This window comes from Oncorhynchus mykiss, chromosome 17 (genome assembly GCF_013265735.2).
Source record: "Oncorhynchus mykiss isolate Arlee chromosome 17, USDA_OmykA_1.1, whole genome shotgun sequence".
NCBI classification, from domain to species: Eukaryota; Metazoa; Chordata; class Actinopteri; order Salmoniformes; family Salmonidae; genus Oncorhynchus; species Oncorhynchus mykiss.
This window is the reverse complement of record NC_048581.1, coordinates 42,738,326-42,762,470: the sequence shown is the minus strand read 5'-3', so window position 1 is coordinate 42,762,470 and position 24,145 is coordinate 42,738,326. Positions and strand designations below refer to the sequence as shown.

At 41.5% G+C, this 24,145-nt stretch overlaps 1 protein-coding gene across 1 annotated transcript; it reads right to left on the bottom strand.

Annotated features, from left to right (window-relative positions):
• Positions 1-361: 361 nt before the first annotated feature.
• LOC110493912 (serine incorporator 1) lies at positions 362-22,093 on the bottom strand. The gene is made up of 10 exons (XM_021568511.2): positions 21,620-22,093; positions 17,944-18,105; positions 17,143-17,321; positions 13,051-13,130; positions 12,159-12,296; positions 11,532-11,701; positions 4,161-4,251; positions 3,585-3,786; positions 2,962-3,207; positions 362-1,349 (listed from the first exon to the last, which is right to left on the bottom strand). Exons 1-10 carry the CDS (start codon positions 21,656-21,658, stop codon positions 1,211-1,213), a joined length of 1,446 nt encoding a protein of 481 aa, XP_021424186.1. The 5' UTR covers positions 21,659-22,093; the 3' UTR covers positions 362-1,210.
• Positions 22,094-24,145: the final 2,052 nt, after the last annotated feature.

Here is a 24,145-nt window from a genome sequence, read left to right as displayed (position 1 = left end):
ACAACTCAACTGTAGTATCATCTGTCCACAGAATATTTTGCCAGTAGCGCTGTGGAACATCCAGGTGCACTTTTGCAAACTTCAGATGTGCAGCAATGTTTTTTTGGACAGCAGTGGCTTCTTCCGTGGTGTCCTCCCATGAACAACATTCTTGTTTAGTGTTTTACGTGTCGTAGACTCGTCAACAGAGATGTTAGCATGTTAGAGATTTCTGTAAGTCTTTAGCTGACACTCTAGGATTCTTCTTAACCTCATTGAGCATTCTGCGCTGTGCTCTTGCAGTCAACTTTGCAGGACAGCCACTCCTAGGGAGAGTAGCAACAGTGCTACATTTTTTCCATTTATAGACAATTTGTCTTACTGTGGATTGATGAACATCAAGGCTTTTAAAGATACTTTTGTAACCCTTTCCAGCTTAATGCAAGTTAACAATTCTTAATCTTATGTCTTCTGAAGTCTCTCTTGTTAGGGGCATGGTTCACATCAGGCAATGCTTCTTGTGAATAGCAAACTCACATTTTGTGAGGGTTTTTTATAGGGCAAGGCAGCTCTAACCAACATCTTCAATATCGTCTCATTGATTGGACTCCAGGTTAGCTGACTCCTGAGTCCAATTAACTTTAGGAGAAGTCATTAGCCTAGGGGTTCACATACTTTTCCCAACCTATACTGTGAATGTTTAAATTATGTATTCAATATAGACAAAAAATAGAATAATTTGTGTGTTATTAGTTTAAGCACACTATGTTTGTCTATTGTTGTGACTTAGATGAAGATCAGATCAAATTTGATGACCAATTTATGCTGAAATCCAGGTAATTCCAAAGGGTTAACATACTTTTCTTGCCATGAGATAAAGGACATTTTTTAAAATGAAAGATGTTCCTTTGACATGAAGGTCAACTATCCCTGCGTTTGGTCCCAAATTGCATAAAATGTCAAATGTACCACAAGGCTGGAGATTTAACACCAGGTTCATGTGTGAATCTATCTACTGTAATAGATCTAAAACGCTAACTAAAGAGATATTTTTATGAAAAACCATCAACATCTAATACACAAAACAACACAGTCCATTTTGACTGAAAATCACGTGAAATGTACAGTAGGCAATAAGGTCAATGTTTATGTAAAACGTAAAAAAACGAAGCAAAATCAGGAATCAAGATAAGGAAAGTGAAAGAAGAATACTGCGTTAGCGGAAACCTTTTCAGCTAAAGTCCCGGTTGATGAGTATCATGGGGGCGACCAGGGTCCAGACATAGAGGGTGAGACACACCCAACTGGAGCTGATCTTCACCCAAACCGCCGGCCACTTGCTGGTCATGGCATTGTATTCTGCATCAGGACTGTATAGGAAAAAAAGTAAGATTTCTATATTAATATCTGAACAAATGTAATGGTGTGGATCTTTAAGAGAAATACCTATGGTTGAATTGTATTGCGTTGCAGCATTGCTGTGTTGCTTTGCGGTCACTTTCATGTTAGAGAGCTAGAGCTGCCTTGTGTTGCGTGAGAGAGTTTAAATATAAATGTTGAACTATAAAAGATGTGAAGAGGCGACTCCAGGATGCTGGCCTTCTAGGCAGAGTTGCAAAGAAAAACCCATATCTCAGACTGGCCAATAAAAGAAAAGAAAAGATAAAGATGGGCAAAAGAACACTTGACAGAGGAACTCTGCTTAGAAGGCCAGCATCCCGGAGTCACCTCTTCACTGTTGACGTTGAGACGGGTGTTTTGCGGGTATTATTTCTCAAACTAGACACTCTAATGTACTTGTCCTCTTGCTCAGATGTGCACCGGGGCCTCCCACCCCTCTTTCTATTCAGGTTAGAGACAGTTTGCTCTGTTCTGTGAAGGTGGTAGTACACAGCGTTGTACGAGATCAGTTTCTTGGCAATTTCTCGCATGGAATAGCCCTCATTTCTCAGAACAAGAATAGACTGACGAGTTTCAGAAGAAAGGTAATTGTTTCTGGCCATTTTGAGCCTGTAATCGAACCCACAAATGCTGATGCTCCAGATACTCAACTAGTTTAAGGCCAGTTTTATTGCTTCTTTAAGCAGGACAACCGTTTTCAGCTGTGCTAACATAATTGCTAAAGTTTTTTTTTTTTATGCTCAATTAGCCTTTTAAAATGATAAACTCGGATTAGCTATTGGAACACAGGAGTGATGGTTGCTGATAATGGGCCTCTGAACGCCAATGCAGATATCCCATAAGAAATTAACAATTTCCAGCTACAATAGTCATTTACAACATTAACAATGTCTACACTGTATTTCTGATTAATTTGATGTTTTTTTAATGAACAGAAAATGTGCTTTTCTTTCAAAAACAAGGACATTTGTAAGTGACCCCAAACTTTTGAAAGGTAGTGTATATACTGTATTCTATACTATTCTACTGTATCTTAGTCTATGCCACTCTGACATTGCTCATCCATATATTTATATATTCTTAATTCCATTCCTTTACTTAGATTTGTGTGTATTTGGTATATGTTGTGAAATTGTTCGATATTGCTTGTTAGATATTGTTGCACTGTCGGAACTAGAAGCACAAGCATTTCGCTACACCTGCAATAACATCTGCTAAACACGTGTATGTGACCAATAACATTTTATTGAATTTTATTTGGAAGTCAACTTCACTCCAATCCAAATCTGCATAACCAAACTTGACACCATGGCTGTGTCTGAAAATGTTACTAGCTGTCAAATACTTGCTTCCTCCGTCCTTATTTCCTCAATTACTTTTAAAGCTCATTAGAGAAGGATGTGTGAGGGAGGGACCTTGGATCCTCTCCAAGGTCTGTCAAGAACAAATCCTCAAGGGGGAATTAAGGAAACAAGGATGAAGGAAACAAGGGCGTTGGAAGCAAGGACTTGACAGCTAGTAACGTTTTCAGACGTAGCACTTTCACGACGTTGGTAATCGGTGTAGTTTGGCCTTACTGACCTATACCAGTTGGTGAGAGTCATCATGATGTAGAGCGAAGCCAGGAAGAGCATGAAGTGGAAGAAGGAATAGCTGTACTGGACCATGTCCCTCTCGTTGTCCTCCACACGCCCGGGTCCATTCCTCTCCGTACCCGTCCCTCCCACCTCCTCGTCCGGTGTGCCCGCGTTACTCTCCTCCAGGGTCACCGTGTCGTTGGAGGCCATGGTCAACTTGTTCACCTGGCTGGTGTTGGATGAGCGGATGCTACAAGGACGTGAGCATTTACAATCATCATAAGAATTACAATTCATGAGAAAATCTAACATTTACAATAACTTCGAAAGCATTTATAAGCATTTCTAAATATTTATAAGCATGTATAATTCAATAAAGTTACAATGAAGTATAACCAAGATTAGATTAGATTAAAAAGTCACAATCATGGATTGGATTGATAAAGCCCTTTTCAGAATGCTCAAACTGAAAACTGATATTCTAATTCCATGAACGGGGGGGGGGGGGGGTCACCAGTCACCAAATCCACTGATACTGTGTAGCAACAACAAATTGACATTACTTATATTTCCCAAACCACTATGTGCTATAGCTGTATCAAGGTCTGCCTTGCGGACCAATCATACCTGGAGTAGAGGATGCATAGAACGAAGATGGCCAATCCCACGATGCTCTGGGCGTCCCACCACTGCAGATAGGGAGAGGACAGGATGGGTTCCTCGGTGCCGATGATCACCACGGCCGTCTGGTTCTTAATCTCCAGAGGGGCCAGCGTGGGCACCAGTGTCTGCTGGAAGATGCTCAGCAGGCTGGGGTTGCATGTCCGGTCTAAGAGGGGGATTTAAAAATATAGATATTTTTTCTTATTATTTCTTTCGTTTATATTTTAATATTAATAATTACTTTTTTAAGAGGGGGTGGTGACTTTTGAGTTTAACTCGAGCTGAACAAAACACATTTGCATTTAACGTGGAGAATGGCGATGTGTTTGCAATTCATGGGCAAATGTTTCAAAGGATGTCAGTCTGACTGAGAAGCTATTTGATTGTTCCCAATAATTATGAATATGATTGCATTTAAATGGTTAGATATATGAACAATGAACTGTTAATTTATTTGGTATTAATGAATAATGAACATAGATGAACAAGTCAGGGAGGCAGTGCTGTTAGGTCAGCAGCTTGTATAACAGTGGCTCTGACCAGGCTCGTTGGTCATGGCAGACCAGGTCAGATACATGGTGTACATGGTCATGATGGAGGACTGGAGTAGACCAGATCGGGGCTGGGATTCCTAAAAAAAAAAAAAAAAGTAACTGTGATTTACAAAGGGATACCAAACATGGAAATGCTGTCTGACTAGGCCTCAGTGGGGGTTTCTCCACGTAGCAAAGGGAGGATGGACCTCCGTTTTAAAACAACAATAAAAACATAATCAAAAATCCTCCTTGTAATAAATATTTAAAAAAATACTTTTTATCTGTTAACCGCCACAAGTTTTTAAATCATCAGCCGCTACTGGCAGACGTGTGTTATAATTAGGGCCTGGATTTGTTCTTGACCACATGACATTTTAGGATGTACTTTAAGCTGTACTAGGCCCACTGTGACATTTTTGATCATTTAAATTAGGCTGCGGCTGCGCCTTGCATCACAAAGTTGGTCACAACTCAGAATCAACTGAATATGAGTTGAAACTTAGTTTAGGCACGTCTCTCCACTAGATGCACACTGACTCTTGCAAATGGGTGGCAGGGTAGCATAGTGGTTTGAGCATTGGGCCAGTAACCTTAAAGGTTGCAGGTTCAAATCCCTAAGCTGGCAAAGTGAAAAATCTGTTGATGTGCCCTTGAGCAAGGCACTTAGGCCTAATTGCTCCAGGGTTGCCGATGATAATAGGGAGAGTTGGGATATCCAATTCACACGTGTATTAATACACCCTTGTACATGTGTGAAATAGGACAAATATAAGCACCCACCAAATCAGTGAGCATTCTTTGTGTCAATGGTGTGCCCTTTGTTTATCAATTCCCCGTTAAATGTATACTCAGTATTGAAGTTACTGTTAATCCCCGCATTTCCCCAGTAATCTAGAATGTTTGGTTATGGTGACTTCTGCTAATTCATTGAATATAATATTATTCATTTACCATTCTCATTCTCGTAGTGGACACGTTGTTTGGAGCGCTCAATAACTGTGCAACACTTTTGATGGAGAAGCTTAGGTTTATTTCATTCTATTTACCAGTTTTCTGGCAATTTCTTAATTATCTTTGTTTGGAACACGTCTGGTTTCCCTGTTTTGTCTAATCTTGTGTGAGCACATGCGCTTAAGCGCGCATAGATGTACCTGGCCTGCGTGCCAGGATAGGTGTGGCTTATGGTATTTACAGTGCCTTTAGAAAGTATTCATAACCCTTGACTTCTTCCACACTTTGTTGTGTTACAGACTGAATTCTAAATGGATTACATTTATTATTTTTCACACCCATCTACACACAATATCCCATAATGACACAGTGAAAACATGTTTTTAGAATTTTGGGCAAATGTATTGAAATAGAACAGAAATATCTCATTTACATAAGTATTTTACAGCCCTGAGTCAATACATGTTAGAATCACCATTGGGAGCGATTCCAGATTTGACTCTTTTTGGGTAAGTCTCTAAGAGCTATGCACACCTGGATTGTACAATATTTGCCCATTATTCTTTTCAACATTCTTCAAACTCTGTCAAATTGGTTGTTGATCATTGCTAGGCAACCATTTAAGTCCATTTCAAAGATTTTCAAACAAATTTAAGTCAAAACTGTAACTTGGCCACTCAGGAACATTCCTCAGGAACATTCATTGTCTTCTTGGTAAGCTCCTGTGTAGATTTGGCCTCGTGTTTTAGGTTATTTTACTGCAGAAAGGTGAATTCTTTGTGGAAATGTGGAGAGCCGACTGAACCAGCTTTTCCTCTAGGATTTTGCCTGTGCTTATTAACTCCACTACGTTTCTATTTTATCCTGAAAAATTCCCCAGTCCTTAACGATTGCAAGCATACCCATAACATAATGCAGCCACCACTATGCTTGAAAATATAGAGAGCAGCACTCAACAATGTGTTGTATTGTATTTGTGTCTGGTTTACTGACCCCTGCCTGCCTTGACCTGTTTATTGCCTACTCCTGTTGGAATATTAATCTATTGTTGATTCAACGTGGTCTGAATCTCGTTCTTACCTTCAACCCTGATAGTACGAACTGGCCATGACTGACCCAGCACACCCGGACCAGCTGCGCAATGCCATCTCCTCCCAAAGAGCCTCCATTGGTAGGTACGAGATATTGCTTCGTGGGCTGATGGAGGGGGTCCAAACGTTGGCTGAGCGCCATGCCCAGGCGTTGGACATGCTGTTAGAGCAATTCCGTGGGTCGTCTGGGGGGCAGCCTGCCACAGTGGTAACCCCACCGCCACTCAGCAACTTGCCGGTTAGCAGCACCGCCCCACCGTCCACTCCACCTTCCCGGGAGCTCCAATTACCTCCTCCAGAATGCTTTAATGGAGAGCCGAGCACTTGTCGGGCGTTTCTAGCTCAGTGTGCCCTCATTTTCGAGATTCAGCCCTCCTCCTTCCCCTCGGATCGCTCCAAAATAGCCTACCTCATAACGCGGTTGTCTGTAAGGGCTCTCAACTGGGCTACCGCCGTATGGGAACAGCAGCCGGTCATATGCTCGAGCCTGGAGGGGTTCGTAGAAGAGCTGAGGAAGGTCGTTGATGCCCCGTTCTCCAGGAAAGAAGCTGCCCGGAAGCTAATCCACCTCCAGCAGGACGCCCGCACTGTGACCGACTATGCGGTGGATTTCCATACGTTGGCAGCGGAGAGTGCGTGGAACCCGGAAGTATTGTTCGACATGTTCCTCCACGTCGTCTTGGAGGAGGTTAAGGACGAGCTTGCGGCTCGGTTGTTACCCACAGATTTTGACTCCCTCATCGCTTTGATCATCCGCATTGATGGCCAATTGCGGGAACGACGGATGGAGAGGAAATTTGATTTCACTCACACGTCCAGAGATTCCACCACACCTCCGAGTCATCCCGGAAGTCCCCGACGGTCCCGTGGCCGAGAGCACCCAAGATTTCCCGACCTTCTTCGAGAGTCACCGAGGAGGGCTGAGGCACTGTTTCCCGAGCCCATGCAACTAGACAGGGCTGGGCTGTCACCAGCGGAACGGCAACACCGGATCAGCACAAGGAGCTGTCTGTATTACGGGACTTTTGGTCATTTTGTGTCTTCGTGCCAGGTAAAAGACCAGGCTCACAGGTAGGAGCGAGTACTCTGGTGGGCCATGTGGGGAACTTTTCTGCTTCCCTTACTCGTACCCCTTTTCATGTCATTCTGCTGTGGGGAAACCAGTCCAAATCTCACCGGGTCCTCATTGACTCCGGGGACGATGAGAGCTTTTTGGACGCCACTCTGGCTTCCGAGCTGAACATCCCCACTCAGCCCCTCTCCATTCCCGTGGATGTTAGAGTGTTGGACAGGCGCTCTATTTTAGTCGGGTCACACATAACACCACTCCCATCAACCTACGTGTTTCAGGGAATCACAGTGAGACCATTCAGTTCCTGCTCATCAAGTCCCCCCAAATCATATTGGAGGGCCTGTTGTACGGACCTCTGGCATTCTCTATGGGGGTGCCACAGGGTTAAAATCTCGGGCCGACTCTTTTCTCTGTATACATCAATGATGTCGCTTTTGCTGCTGGTGATTCTCTGATCCACTTCTACGCAGACAACACCATTCTGTATACTTCTGGCCTTCTTTGGACACTGTGTTAACTAACCTCCAGACGAGCTTCAATGCCATACAACTCTCCTTCCGTGGCCTCCATCTGCTGTTAATTGCAAGTGAAACTAAATACATGCTCTTCAACCTATCGCTGCCCGCACCTGCCCGCCTGTCCAGCATCACTACTGAATTAGAATATGTGGACAACTAAAAATACCTAAGTGTCTGGTTAGACTATAAACTCTCCTTCCAGACTCACATTAAGCATCTCCAATCCAAAATTAAATCTAGAACCGGCTTCCTATTTCGCAAAACAAAGCATCTTTCACTCATGCTGCCAAACATACCCTCATAAAACTGACTATCCTGACTATGATGTCATTTACAAAATAGCCTTCAACACTCTACTAGGCAAATTGGATGCAGTCTATCACAGTGACATCCGTTTTGTCACCAATGCCCCATATACTACCTACCACTGCGACTGTCACGATCGCTGTCTTGAAAATGACCGGACCAAGGTACAGCGTGGTGAGCGTACATTTTCTCTTTATTTCTTTAAATGTCGCCAACAAAACAATAAACAACAAAAACGAACATGAAGCTCCGTGAGGCTATACCTGCATCAAACGAAGACAACTACCCACAAATACAAAAGGAAAAAAGGCTGCCTAAGTAGGATTCCCAATCAGAGACAGCTGTCTATCGTGTTCTCTGATTGGGAATCATACTTAGGCAGCCTTTTTCCCTCCTGTGTTTTGTGGGTAGTTGTTTTCTGTATAGTGTATGCACCTTACAGAACTGTTAAGGTTTTTTCACTTTGTTATTTTGTTCAAGTGTTTTGGTAATAAAGAATCATGAACACTTACCACGCTGCGTTTTTGTCCGACCCTCATTACGACGAGAGCCGTGACAACGACCTGTATGCTCTCATTGGCTGGCCCTCGCTTCATATTGGCTGGCTCCAGGTCATCTATAAGTCTTTGCTAGGTAAAGCCCATACCCTATCTAAGCTCACTGGTCACCATAACAGCATCCACCCATAGCACACGCTCCAGCAGGTATATTTCACTGGTCACACCCAAAGCCAATTCCTCCTTTGGTTGCCTTTCCTTCAAGTTCTCTGCTGCCAATGACTGGAACGAATTGCAAAAATCACTGAAGCATCAGCTGTCAGAGCAGCTCACAGATATTGCAACTGTACATAGCTCATCTGTAAATAGCCCATCCAACTACCTCATCCCCATATTGTTATTTATTTGTTTTTCTCCTTTGCACCCCAGTATCTCTACTTGCACATTAATCTTCTGCACATCTATCACTCCAGTGATTAATTGCTAAATTGTAATTACTTCGCCACTATGGCTTATTCATTTCCTTACCTCCCTAATTTTTCCTCATTTGCACACACTGTATAAAGATTTTTTCTATTGTTTTATTGACTGTAATTTTGTTTATGTGTAACTGTGTTGTTGTTTGTGTTGCACTGCTTTTCTTTATATTGGCTAGGTCGAAGTTGTAAATGAGAAAATGTATTTTTTTGTTTTTGTTGAATTGTCTGAAGTCGGCGCAACCAGCCCCGGGACGTCTTCCTGGGCCCTCTGAGGTGGTTCCGGATCTCTCCGCCATTCCCTCGGAGTACCAGGATCTCCGGGAGGTGTTCAGCAAGTCCCGGGCCATTTCCCTTCCGCCGCGCCGCCCCTATGACTTCGGGATTGACCTTCTCCATAGCACCACGCCGCCCCAGGGGCATCTGTACTCGCCTCCAAGGCTATGGAGGACTACATTGGGCACTCTCTAGCTACTGTAATTATCCATCCCTCTTCCTCTCCCGCTGTCTTGTCCTTCATCTCCACGAAGAAGAACCCTGCGTCCGTGCATTGACTACCGGGGCTCAGTGACATCACTGTAAAGAACCGTTATCCGCTACCACTCTTTTCCTCTGCCTTTGAGCTGCTCCAGGGAGCCACTGAGTTCTCCAAGCTGGATCTACGTAACGGCTACCACATGGTGTGGATACGAGAGTGGGATGAGTGGAAGACCGCCTTCAACACATCCAGCGGCCACTACAAATATCTGGTCATGCCCTTTGGCCTCACCAACGCCCCTGCTGTGCTCCAGGCTCTGATGAATGATGTTCTCCGCGACATGCTGAACCAGTTCGCCTTCGTCTACATTGATGACATCCTCGCCTTCTCCAGCGTCTTCTGGAGAACCAGTTGTTTGTTAAGGCGGAAAAGTGCGAGCTCCATCGCTCCACCATTCCCTTTCTGGGCTACATCATCTCTGCTGGGAGTGTCAACGATGGATCCCGAGAAGGTGAAAGCGGTGGTGGGTTGGTTTCAGCCTACGTCCAGGGTGCAGCTCGTACCCTTTGTATACATCACACCTTTCATGTGTCCAGAGTCAAACCCATGTCTCACAGCCCTTTTTCTACCGTTCTCTGTTTGTCTGTTGCCAGTTCGTCTTGTTTGTTCAAGTCAACCAGTGTTTTGTGTCTCAACTCCTGTTTTTTCCAGTCTCTCTTTTCTCGCCCTCCTGGTTTTTGACCCTTGCATGTCCTGACTCCGAGCCCGCCTGCCTGACCACTCTGCTTGCCCCTGACCCTGAGCCTGCCTGCCTGCCGACCTGCACCTTTGCCCCCCTCTCGATTACCGACCTCTGCCTTACCCTGAGCCTGCCTGCCTGCCGTCCGGTACCATTGCCCCACCTCTGGTTCACTGACCCCTGCCTGCCTTGACCTGTCTATTGCCTCCCCCTGTTGGAATATTAAACTATTGGTTATTCGAAGTGGTCTGCATCTGGGTCTTACCTTCATGCCTGATATGTGCCTTTGTAGTGACTGGGTGCATTGATACACCATCCAAAGTGTAATTAATATCTTCCCCATGCTTAAAGGGATATCCCACTCAATATTTGCTTATTTTCTTCCAATTGGTACCCTTCTTTGCGAGGCATTGGAAAACCTCCCTGGTATTTGTGGTTGAATCTGTATTTGAAATTCACTGCTTGACTGAGGGACCTTAAATATCATTATTTGTGTGGGTTACAGGGATGAGGTAGTCATTCAAAAATCATGGTAAACACTATTATTGAAAAATTAAAGGAGAGCTGCACACTCTAGGAGCTCAGCAATAATTGAATAACCAACATTTCGACAGACAAGCTGTCTTCATCAGGGTATATAACACTATTATTGCACAAAGAGTGAGTCCATGCAACTTATTATGTGACTTGTTAAGCACATTTTTACTCTTGAACTTATTTAGGCTTGCCACAACAATGGGTTGAATACTTGACTCAAGTTATTTCAGCTTTTCATTTTTGTACAAATTACATTATGATGTATTGTGTATAGGCCAATGACAAAATAATCTACATTTTAATACATTTTAAATTCAGGCTGTAACACAACAAAATGTGGGAAAAGTCAAGGGGCGTGAATACTTTCTGAAGGCACTGTAAGTGCCCGCTTGGGTATGTTCTGGTCAGTTCTGTTTGACAATTTGTTTGGGTAGGATGCAACTGAGTGTAGTAGACCCCACCTGTTTCTTTATGCTTAGGACAGGTTATGTCTGATAGGAGGCTTTTTTCTTTTTCAATACTGACGTTTTGAAGTCAGATATTTGTAAATATATCTACTTGTGAATTGATCACCGTCATCACCAGCGCTGTCTAAATAAATACAACATTAATTTCCACCTCTACCTCGTGCTGTTTTTTTTTGTCCTTGCGACTGCTACAAGGTCCCTATTTTACACTCTAATAGTCCTATCTGTTGAATGAGGGCTCACCTGTACTCTGGGCATGACAGACACAACAGAGGCTACAGCACAGAGGAGCAAGTTGAAGCTGATGAAGAACTTGTTGAGTAGACAGCCCTCTGACCGAGTGTAGAACATGTACATCAGGATGATAACGATAAAGGCCATGACGTAGTTGAGTCCAGTTACAGCGAGCAAGGCTAGAGACGAGAGGATAGACCGAATCAGATTCAAGTTGCGTTGTTATTATGAAGCAGAACATATTCTGTCTAAGAGCATTATACACAGTGTGAGCACTATTGACACTGCACTTACTGTATGTTACGGTTACCATTTATTTAGCTGGAATTTACTTAATACAGTAATTACTCTTTTGGAATCATCAAATAATTACTGTTATGTGCTATTGTGGTGAATTAATATCACTTGCTTTAAAAAAAGGTGAATACTTGCTAAAACATCAAATTAAACCTCCCATCAGCATTCCTAATCACCAAAACATCATTCATTTGGCTAATCATTCTGACTGTTTGAGTGTGTGTGTGTGTGTTTATGTTCTTTTCACCCCCTCTTTCATTTTATTGCTTTACTGTTTACTAAGTGTGCTGCGATCGTAAGTGGATTTAAAAGTGGATTTGATTTGCCAGGAAGACTCACCTGCGTACCAGCCCCTGGAGTTCCCTCTCTCCATGTTGTCCACCCAGGATTCATTCCAGGAGTGGGCAAAGTCCACCAGCAGAACCAGCTGGATCAGGATGAAGCAGAACGCCCCACAGGTACCCACCACAAACCACGCTACACGCACGCACGCACGCACGCACAGATAGAGACCATCATCACATGACACTTAAAAAAAGAAAGAAATTAATTATACTTTCTTAATACCTTTTCTCCCCAATTTTGTGATATCCAATTGCAATCCAAATGCGATCTTGTCTCATTGCTGCAGCTCCCCAACGGGCTCGGGAGAGGCGAAGGTCGAGTCATGCGTCCTCCGAAACATGACCCACCAATCCACGCTCCTTAACACCCACCGGAATCCAGCCGCACCAATGTTTCGGAGGAAACACCGCTCAACTGATGATCGAAGTCAGCCTGCAGGCGCCTGGCCCACCAGAAGGAGTCACTTGAGCGCAATGAGTCAAGTAAAGCCCCCACGGCCAAACCCTCCCCTAACCCGGACAATGCTGGGCCAATTGTTCGCCGCCCTATGGGACTCCCGGTCACGGCCGGTTGTGACAAAGCCTGGGAAAGAACCCGGGTCTGTAGTGATACCAATCGGGAGGCCCTCATCATTATATTACACGTATCAACAAGCAGTTTCTAAAAATATTACTATTACATGATTATCATTGTGTATATCAATAATTAATAGTGTTAATATTACACTACATTTTAATATCAAAGACTAATTGTATATCACTCATGTATGCTGATTGTGCATGGTATGCATGGTCAAAGGCTGCATTAAAAAATCATAATAATATACAAATATCAACTATCACAAAATAATATATGACCGAAAGGATTTAAATTGTGTCAATCTTACTGCGAGTAAAAGGCCCTTCAGGAATGTAAAAGGCACCGACTGTCACGGCAACCATGGCAGCCACCTTAAAGAACCAAAACCTGGGGGGGAGAGAGAGGTCATTTATCAAGTAGTAAATATATGTGAATAGGCTTATGATGTCTAGCTGCTACGGAAAATTCTAGTTCAGTTATTCTTCTCGGGTTCCTCGGCACGGTGGCCTGAAGCACGTTAGCTGAGTGACCCGTTGTGTATGAGATTATTTCACTAATATTGCCCTTGGTTGCGGCAGTGCGATAATCATATGACTGAAAGTTGTCAGTGTCTTACCAGTCCCTCATTGTGAGAATTGTTAAGTTACAAGCAGTGTACATGCTTTTTTGAGGTAGCACATTACAATCGTACCTGTATACGGGTTGAAAATTGCAGATTTGGGCACTTTTTTAAACTTCTTTGGGATAGGGGGCGGTATTTTGACGTCCGGATGAAAAGCGTGCCCAAAGTAAACTGCCTGCTACTCAGGCCCAGAAGCTAGGATACGCATATAATTGGTAGATTTGGATAGAAAACACTCTAAAGTTTCTAAAACTGTTAAAATAATGTCTGTTAGTATAACATAATTTATTTGGCAGGCGAAACCCAGAGGACAAATCTTGTTGTTGACTGTGTTTTCTATTAGTTTTCTATGGGAAACTATTTATGAGGCACCTGGTTGCAGTTCTTTTGGCTTTCACGAGATGTCAACAGTCTTTAGAAATTGGTTGATGTTTTTCCTTTGAGAAATGAAGAAGTACGGCTGTTCAGACTGAGTGTCAAGCCAAGTGTACTTTAGTTTGGTGCCATGCGCTCCACGTTGATTTTATCCGCTATTGAACACAGTGTATTCCGTCTTAAATTTTATCGATTATTTACGTTTTAGGATACCTAAAGTTGGATTAGGAAAGTTGTTTGAAATGTTTGGACCAAGTTTACAGGTAATTTATTAGATCATTTGTAGTCATGTTGGGCGAGTTGGAACCAGTGTTTTTCTGAATCAAACACGCAAATAAATTGACATTTTGGGGATATAAAGAAGCAATTTATCGAACAAAAGGACCATTTGTGATATTTCTGGGACATTTTTTCTGGGACATTTTGGAGTGCCAACAGAAGAAGATCTTTCAAGGTAAGGCATGACTTATATCGTTATTTCTGACTTTCGTGTCGCACCTCCCTGGTTGAAAAATGTTTGTCATGCATTTGTATTATGGGGCGCTGTCCAGATAATCTCAGGGTTTGCTTTCGCCGTAAAGCTTTTTTGAAATCTGACATGGTGGCTGGATTAACAATAAGTTAATCTTTGTTTTTATGTATTACACTTGTGATTTCATGAAAGTTAAATATTTATAGTAATTTAATTTGAATTTGGCGCTCTGCCATTTCACCGGATGTTGTCAAATCATTCCCGCTAAAAGGATTTGACCCCTAAGAAGTTTTAACCTTTATTTAACTAGGCAAGTCAGTTAAGAACAAATTCTTATTTTCAATGACGGTCTAGGAACAGTGGGTTTACTGCCTTGTTCAGGGGCAGAACGACAGATTTTTACCTTGTCAGCTCAGGGATTTGATCTTGCAACCTCTCAGTTACTAAGCCAATGCTCTAACCACTAGGCTACCCTGCCGCCCCATAAACACCTTAATTGGAACACAGTGGCTGTACAGTAACATGCTATACATGACTTAAGAGCCCTGGCTCTGCGCTTCACAGCGTTGTGTGGATTTTGACTGACAGACGTTCTGAACTTGAGCATCTCACGCGACAAGAAGTTGCCCCCATCCCTCCTGCTAGTTTGGCAAACTTGCACATACTTTATTGTCTGTAAATGCTGGGAAATTCTGTAAATTAAGGAGGAAATTGTATTTTGAAAGATGAGACGTTCAGGATTATAATAAATACCACTTTGATGTCATAAAAGCAAGCCAAACAGCCGTGAGTCCAAATGTGCACTTCACATTTACATACAGTGGGGCAAAAAAGTATTTAGTCAGCCACCAATTGTGCAAGTTCTCCCACTTAAAAAGATGAGAGAGGCCTGTAATTTTCATCATAGGTACACTTCAACTATGACAGACAAAATGAGGGAAAAAAATCCAGAAAAAGTATTTGGTCACCTACAAACAAGCAACATTTCTGGCTTTCACAGACCTGTAACTTCTTCTTTAAGAGGCTCCTCTGTCCTCCACTCGTTACCTGTATTAATGGCACCTGTTTGAACTTGTTATCAGTATAAAAGACACCTGTCCACAACCTCAAACAGTCACACTCCAAACTCCACTATGGCCAAGACCAAAGAGCTGTCAAAGGACACCAGAAACAAAATTGTAGACCTGCACCAGGCTGGGAAGACATCAACTGTGTGAGCAATTATTAGGAAATGGAAGACATACAAGACCACTGATAATCTTCCTCGATCTGCGGCTCCACGCAAGATCTCACCCCGTGGGGTCAAAATGATCACAAGAACGGTGAGCAAAATTCCCAGAACCACACAGGGGGACCTAGTGAATGACCTGCAGAGAGCTGGGACCAAAGTAACAAAGCCTACCATCAGTAACACACTACGCCGCCAGGGACTCAAATCCTGCAGTGCCAGACGTGTCCCCCTGCTTAAGTCAGTACATGTCCAGGCCCGTCTGAAGTTTGCTAGAGAGCATGTGGATGATCCAGAAGAAGATTGGGAGAATGTCATATGGTCAGATCAAATCAAAATATAACTTTTTGGTAAAAACTCAACTCGTCGTGTTTGGAGGACAAAGAATGCTGAGTTGCATCCAAAGAACACCATTATTGACATCCAAAGAACACCAGTATTGAGATAAACTTTTGTTATTGACCAAATACTTATTTTCCACCATAATTTGCAAATAAATTCATTCAAAATCCTACAATGTGATTTTCTGGATTTTTTCTCTCTCATTTTGTCTGTCATAGTTGAAGTGTACATATGATGAAAATTACAGGCCTCTCTCATCATTTTAAGTGGGAGAACTTGCACAATTGGTGGCTGACTAAATATTTTTTTGCCCCACTGTATCATGAAACTCATGTCATATACTGTAGTGTCAACGTTTATGATCACTATGCTCGATGTACAGTTACAAGATGACATGGTGTTATACCATTGGTTGTTCTGAACAGAATGAGCCTATGTTTGTCTATTGTGATTTTTTTTTGGTGTCTTGGCACACACACCTGAATGCACTCATTACTCCTTTCTATGGGCACCAAATTGAAGATCTGTTTCCATTAACTACACTGTGAAAGCCTAAAGGTGTAATTTCGCATATTTTATAACTTAGCTACTCACGTTGGCAATAGACCAGGCTTTCAAATGATGCCCATCTGAACCAGATTGCGATTCATAATGGACCGTTTTTTTGGATTGTGTAAACAACATCAGTAATTGTGTGAGAGCGGAGACGCACGGTTGTGTTACAAACAAAACAACTACAAGTGCGCTTGCTCTGGTTCCTCAACGGCAGGAGGAGGAGAAAGCAAAACAACAACAAAAACGCATAGTTGAAGATTCTTCTTTGAGTCATAAAAGCGCCATGAAATGACTTAGGAACTGTGCACACTTTGGAGAGGTGTGTGGAGTTGGAGACACCGGTTAGTCCTCTCACTCTAACCCGTGTCATGTTTTTTGTCTTATGTTGCACCTACCACACATTTTCCAGGAATATTCTTAACATGTTACTGGTGAAAATTACAGTAAATGTCAACTTAACATAAAATCAACAGTGTAATGTTTGGATTCAGTCTTGTGTCAAGTGAACTGTTGTGTCCTCACCTTTGGTCTAATAATTTTACCATAATCTCAAACTGTTCCCTTTCCACTGCTACCATGGTAATGCATAGGCTTTCCATATTTCTTCTGTAAGAAACATGTCAATTCAGCCCTATCCATATAGACCAATTCCCACAAGTGTAAAAGGTTACTAATAAAAGGTATTCAACGAAATACTGACTTTAAAGTCAAAGTTGGCATTTAAGTTTAATTACATGTATGTAGTAATAAGTAGCATGTGGGCCCTTATTTTTCTGATGGGTGCGTTGCGTTATGGGGTGGTTACCCGTTGTGGATGGCGGAGCGCGGGTCTCGACTGTTCTTCACGTTGATCATGATCAGAGCGAACGCCAGGAAACACATGCTCATTCCGAAGCACACCCGGTACACGGCTTTATAGCCCACTAAGATCGTACAGTTGATGTTTCCATTGATGCCTGCTCCGTCTTCACAGAACCCAGGAATCTACAGGCACAGACGGACATAGGCACAAACCATTCAGGTAAGTCTTATCTACTGTCCATTTCCATAGTCTGGCTGTGCGAGTCTGCAATTCAATAACATTACATTTCTGCTTTGGTACTGTAAATCAACAAGTTGGCTACTATCAGTACTGTACCACAAAACTGTCACAATTTATAAGTAGCCAACCATAGTCATTCAACATTCCCATTTGGAATGAATATATGTCAATGTTTCAATTTAGACAGAGTTGCAATGTTAATGCAACCTTAACATACAGTAAGGTTGCCTTTGAAGTTGCAACTCTGTGTGTAGGCCCCCACCGTTTTAGGTATGTGTGACTTGACTCTTTTCACCAATAGCCTCCCCATGTATTCAAGCATTATTAAAGTAACAAATGATCATTCACCATATACACAAACATCTACTGACACAGCATGATTCATCGTCTCCATAACACCTCCACACACACACACACACACACACACACACACACACACACACACACACACACACACACACACACACACACACACACACACACACACACACACACACACACACACACTTTATGTCTCACTCAGGAAGTGTGTGTATGAATTTAATTGATTGGCCCGTCTCCTACCTTTTTTAACTGCTCGTCCACTCCTGGTGACAGCATGATACAGGCTATAATGGTCCCTAGCAACAGGATGAAGGCGTATATGACTCGCGTTACCGTGGAGTTCTTGCTCTGGGGACAACATCTGCACAACAAGCATGTCGCACTGCTACACAGACACGGCACCTAGAGGGAAATAGAGGAGGGAAAACCATTGTCAAACGTTCCTGTGCGGTTGTAGATAGAGGGGAAAATCATTGCGAAACGTTCCCCTAACATTGTAGGTCAGCTAGGGACAAGCCAGAGTCAGTGCAGACACTGAATGGACTGATTAACCTCCGTCTTGGCACTTGAAACACTACATACTGCAGCCTGAACCTAATCCAAACACAATAAAAACAAGTCAGCAACTGTCTTTTTGACCGTGGGGGTAAAATCAAGTGTACTTAGGAGAATTCGAGATATTGCTGTTACTTACTCATTCAACCAAGACAGAGAAACAACAAACATGTCTAATCCACCACAACAGTGATACAACAGTGTTACAGTAACCATTACAAAGGCATCACGGCATTGTACCTTTAAGACACCTGACTCTGTCAGCCTTAAGTAGCCTACTAGCTTGTAAACAACGTAATACCCCAGGCAGACAGACACAAGGGCAGCTTAGCCATGGGTAGCCAGAATATGGGCAAGCCGGCAAGACAAATCTTTTACACATGACTGATGAGAACCCTGACCTGTTCACCGGATGTGCTACCTGTCCCAGACCTGCTGTTTTCAACTCTCTAGAGACAGCAGGAGCAGTAGAGATACTCTCAATGATCGGCTATGAAAAGCCAACTGACATTTACTCCTGAGGTGCTGACTTGCTGCACCCTCGACAACTACTGTGATTATTATTATTTGACCATGCTGGTCATTTATGAACATTTGAACATCTTGGCCATGTTCTGTTATAATCTCCACCCGGCACAGCCAGAAGAGGACTGGCCACCCCTCATAGCCTGGTTCCTCTCTAGGTTTCTTCCTAGGTTTTGGCCTTTCTAGGGAGTTTTTCCTAGCCACCGTGCTTCTACACCTGTATTGCTTGCTGTTTGGGTTTTAGGCTGGGTTTCTGTACAGCACTTTGAGATATTAGCTGATATAAGAAGGGCTATATAAATACATTTGATTTGATGAGGCCATCCTGTGGTTAACATAAACTTGACCTGCTTTAGCTGGGTCAATGTGGAGAAGAACCAGGAATCACAAGTTGACTGTCTAATAGCTAGACAGTTAAAATGGAGGTCGGGAGGCATTAGATTAGGCTTGTTGTTGTATGCGTTTGTTTCAATCCCAATACTACTCCCCAGCAAAGCCTAAATTCATATGTCTAGCGGCATGTACTAGAGTAGCTACTGAACGTCCTGGCCTACTAATGTTTTTGAAACTATTCATGGCAACGTTGTGTGGTGGATGTGTATTTGGTTGCTTGGCCGACACTTATTAGTTGGGTCTGAGATAAAGTACGACTGTATAACTTATCTCTGAGCTGCGCCCAATGCAGGACAAATGCCCCTTTGTCCTCTTGTTGTTACATCATAACATATTTTGCTCTAGTCTCTAGTCTAGGCTATAATATGACAATAACACTGTATGAGATTGACAGAGATACATGTATTCCATGTAGACTATTATATGTTTGTTATTACATGTAGACTATTATATGTTCGTTATTCCATGTAGACTATTATATGTACGTTATTACATGTAGACTATTATGTACATTATTACATATAGACTATTATATGTACGTTATTCCATATAGACTATTATATGTACGTTATTCCATGTAGACTATTATATGTACGTTATTCCATGTAGACTATTATATGTCGGTTATTACATGTAGACTATTATATGTACGTTATTCCATGTAGACTATTATATGTACGTTATTCCATGTAGACTATTATATGTAAGTTATTCCATGTAGACTATTATATGTAAGTTATTCCATGTAGACTATTATATGTACGTTATTCCATGTAGACTTATATGTAAGTTATTCCATGTAGACTATTATATGTACGTTATTCCATGTAGACTATTATATGTAAGTTATTCCATGTAGACTATTATATGTACGTTATTCCATGTAGACTATTATATGTACGTTATTCCATGTAGACTTATATGTAAGTTATTCCATGTAGACTATTATATGTTCGTTATTACATGTAGACTATTATATGTACGTTATTCCATATAGACTATTATATGTACGTTATTCCATGTAGACTATTATATGTACGTTATTCCATATAGACTATTATATGTACGTTATTCCATATAGACTATTATATGTTCGTTATTCCATATAGACTATTATATGTACGTTATTCCATGTAGACTATTATATGTACGTTATTCCATATAGACTATTATATGTACGTTATTCCATATAGACTATTATATGTACGTTATTCCATGTAGACTATTATATGTACATTATTCCATGTAGACTATTATATGTTCGTTATTACATGTAGACTATTATTTGTACGTTATTCCATGTAGACTATTATATGTACGTTATTACATGTAGACTATTATATGTCGGTTATTACATGTAGACTATTATATGTACGTTATTCCATGTAGACTATTATATGTTCGTTATTCCATGTAGACTATTATATGTCGGTTATAACATGTAGACTATTATATGTAAGTTATTCCATGTAGACTATTATATGTACGTTATTCCATGTAGACTATTATATGTAAGTTATTCCATGTAGACTATTATATGTAAGTTATTCCATGTAGACTATTATGTACATTATTACATATAGACTATTATATGTACGTTATTCCATATAGACTATTATATGTACGTTATTCCATATAGACTATTATATGTACGTTATTCCATGTAGACTATTATATGTACATTATTACATATAGACTATTATATGTACGTTATTCCATATAGACTATTATATGTATGTTATTCCATGTAGACTATTATATGTTCGTTATTCCATGTAGACTATTATATGTACGTTATTACATGTAGACATACATATGTCGGTTATTACATGTAGACTTATATTATATTGCTCCACATACATATTATGGCAACAGTTTAAGCATGCCATGGTCTTTGTTTTTGGACTAGGACAAGGCAGCAAGCACTGTTAATCCAATTAATCATGAGTAGAGCAGATGACTACTAGTAGCATGATTAACCCTTTAGGACTTACAGTAGCCTCATACTATGTGTGTATTGTGGGCTACTTGGGAGAGGAAAATAGTTTGTTTCCCTTTTCCCTATGAAAATGTATATTCTAGTCTATAACTGTGAACACATATTGAGACCTGACATTTGTGGAGACCAGAGCAAGCCAGAGCAAAAGCAGAGGCAAATCAAAACCTTGTTTTTCACACAAGCAGATACATAACCAAGTCCTAGTCAATCACATAGGCTACCACCATTCGAGTCCGCTAGTTTAGGTAATTCGTTTCAAGATGAGTGGCAGGCGATTGCGCCTCCTCATGATTCTGACCTGTTGCTTACGTCACATCATCCTGACAACCTTGTATGAGTTCAGTCGAAGATTGAGATACTAAGCCATTCTTTATGTTTGTCACATATGTCAACCCGGTTCTTGTGCACAAATATGTTCGTGATATCATATGAGAAGAAACGTACCCAGCTTGCGACGGAAAAGGCCGCCAAAACAGCTCCCATAATATTCCAGTTTCGGCAAAATCTATAGCGCTTTTCTTCCAGTAACGGCACCCGTTACTTTTCTGTCCCTCCAGGTTGAATTGTAAATGTAGATACAATTAGAGTACCAACTTTAGAAAATTGTAAATATTTGAATTAAACGATTTTGTTGTCGTGTCGTACAGGCGAGCCCTACTTCTTCAACTCGCGCAATCGTCTATGCTTTCTTGGTTACTGCAAACAGGGATACTTGGGACGTCCACACCCTAAATCCTAACCTTAACCATTATCCTCATCCTAACCCTAACCTGAACAACAACCCTTACCTAACCCAAACCTTAACCTTTACTTTAACCGTTATAGATGTCAACTTCAGCGGGGGGACGTCAGAGTATGGACCTCTAAAGGATACCGCATAGCAAGGTGCGTGCTTTCTTTGCGGTTAATTATTTTTTACTATGCGTAACACAGGATGATGTCATTACGTTAACATCAGTACAGTCGATGCAACGTCGATGTTGCTGTGGCTGTGAATTCGAATGTAATTTTACTTTAGAGGGAACCTTGTTGCAATCGGAATCATCCCGTAATGCTGTCTGATATTGGTGTAAAACCAAACGTTTGAATTCCAACCTCAACATACAGTTTAAGCTACAGTTGACATTTTATTTAGTAACCTACACAAACACAAATCTGTCATTAATAAAATGTAAATATGAATGATTTCCTCTGTGGAGGCTAATTGTCAGATGTAATTTACACGATCTTGATTAAATATATTGTAGACCTAATAAAGCTTCCATTCAACATCCCATGAGAAAACAACAACAACATAAAAAAAAACATATGTTGTCAACTTTAGGATGACATGTTAGCCTTCATGAACCCGAACCATACATTGGTAACAGTTCATTTGAACTGTACGTCATAACATGGTCATAAACATGACATAATAAATGTCAAAACCTGTCATGACATCTTATGTGACAAGGCTGTGTCATTTTGTAATCGTTATAACAGGAGTAATTACTTAAGTTGACCAAACAATATTACTTACCCACTTAAGTAATTTTATGCCAATATTATGACACTGTTATGACGTTAAGTTCATAAAAAGTGTTACTAATAGCTACAGTGCATTCGGAAACTATTCAGAACCCTTGACTTTTTACACATTTTGTTACGTTACAGCCTTATTCTAAAATTGATTAAATCGTTTTCCCCCCTCATCAATCCACATCAAATTCCCCATAATGACAAAGCAAAAAGAAGTTTTTAGAAATTTTTGCAAATGTATAAATAAAAATAGAAATATCCCAATTTACATAATAACTATTCAGACCCTTTACCCTTTACTTTGTTGTAGCACATTTCGCAGCGATTACAGCCACGAGACTTCTTGGGTATGACGCAAGCTGGGAACACCTGTATTTGGGGAGTTTCTCCTATTCTTCTCTGAAGATCCTCTCTGTCAGGTTCGACGGGGAGACACAACTGATTGGCTCAAACGCATTAAGCCGCACCAATGCGCCGGAGGAAACACTGTCCTTGGTTAGCGCACACTGCTCCCAGCCCGCCACAGGAGTCGCTGGTGCGCGACCTAACCCGGGCGACGCTAGGCCAATTGTGCGTCGCCCCACGGACCTCCCGGTCGCGGCCGGTTACGACAGAGCCTGGGCGTGAACTCTGATGGCACAGCTGGCGCTGCAGTACAGCGCCCTTAACCACTGCGCCACCCGGGAGGCCCTTACAAATAAACTTTTAACAAAGCACACCTGTTAATTGAAATGCATTCCAGGTGACTACCTCATGAACCTGGTTGAGAGAATGCCAAGAGCATGTAAAGCTGTCATCAAGGCTACTTTGAAGAATCTCAAATATATTTTGATTTGTTTAACACTTTTTTGGTTGTTATTTCATAGTTTTGATAGTAGTTTCTATTATTTCTACAATTATTCCACAGTGTAGAAAATAGTAAAAAAATAAAGAAAAACCCTTGAATGAGCAGGTGTGTCCAAACTTTTGACTGTTACTGTATATATAATTCAAAGGCAATGATTGATACATTTACAAAAATGTACCTTAGATCATTAAAAGTCCATAGAGGACATATTAATTTAAAAAATGGTTTCCTCATTATGTTGAGATCATGACTGATTTATCTCATGATCACTACATAACAAAAGTTGTTTTGTTGAGATCACAAGATAAAACTGGTGATCACAACATAACAAAAATGTGGACACCTGCTCGTCGAACATCTCTTTCCAAAATCATGGGCATTAATATGGAGTTGGCCCCCCCTTTGCTGCTATAACAGCCTCCAATTTTCAGGCCAGTCAACTTCTTCCACACCGATCTCGACCAACTATTTCTGTATGGACGGGGGCATTGTCATGCTGAATCAGGAAAGGGCCTTCCCCAAACTGTTGCCACAAAGTTGGAAGCACAGAATCATCTAGAATGTAACTGTATGCTGTAGCGTTAAGATTTCTCTTCACTGAAACT

Excerpts from the sequence above, each read along its gene's own strand:
- LOC110493912 (XM_021568511.2), bottom strand. The coding sequence starts at position 21,658 with ATGGGAGCTGTTTTGGCGGCCTTTTCCGTCGCAAGCTGG. Across the intron at positions 17,322-17,943 it reads TGGACGAGCAGTTAAAAAAG|ATTCCTGGGTTCTGTGAAGA; the intron begins GTAGGAGACGGG and ends CTGTGCCTGTAG. Across the intron at positions 12,297-13,050 it reads TGAAGGGCCTTTTACTCGCA|CGTGGTTTGTGGTGGGTACC; the intron begins GTAAGATTGACA and ends GCGTGCGTGTAG.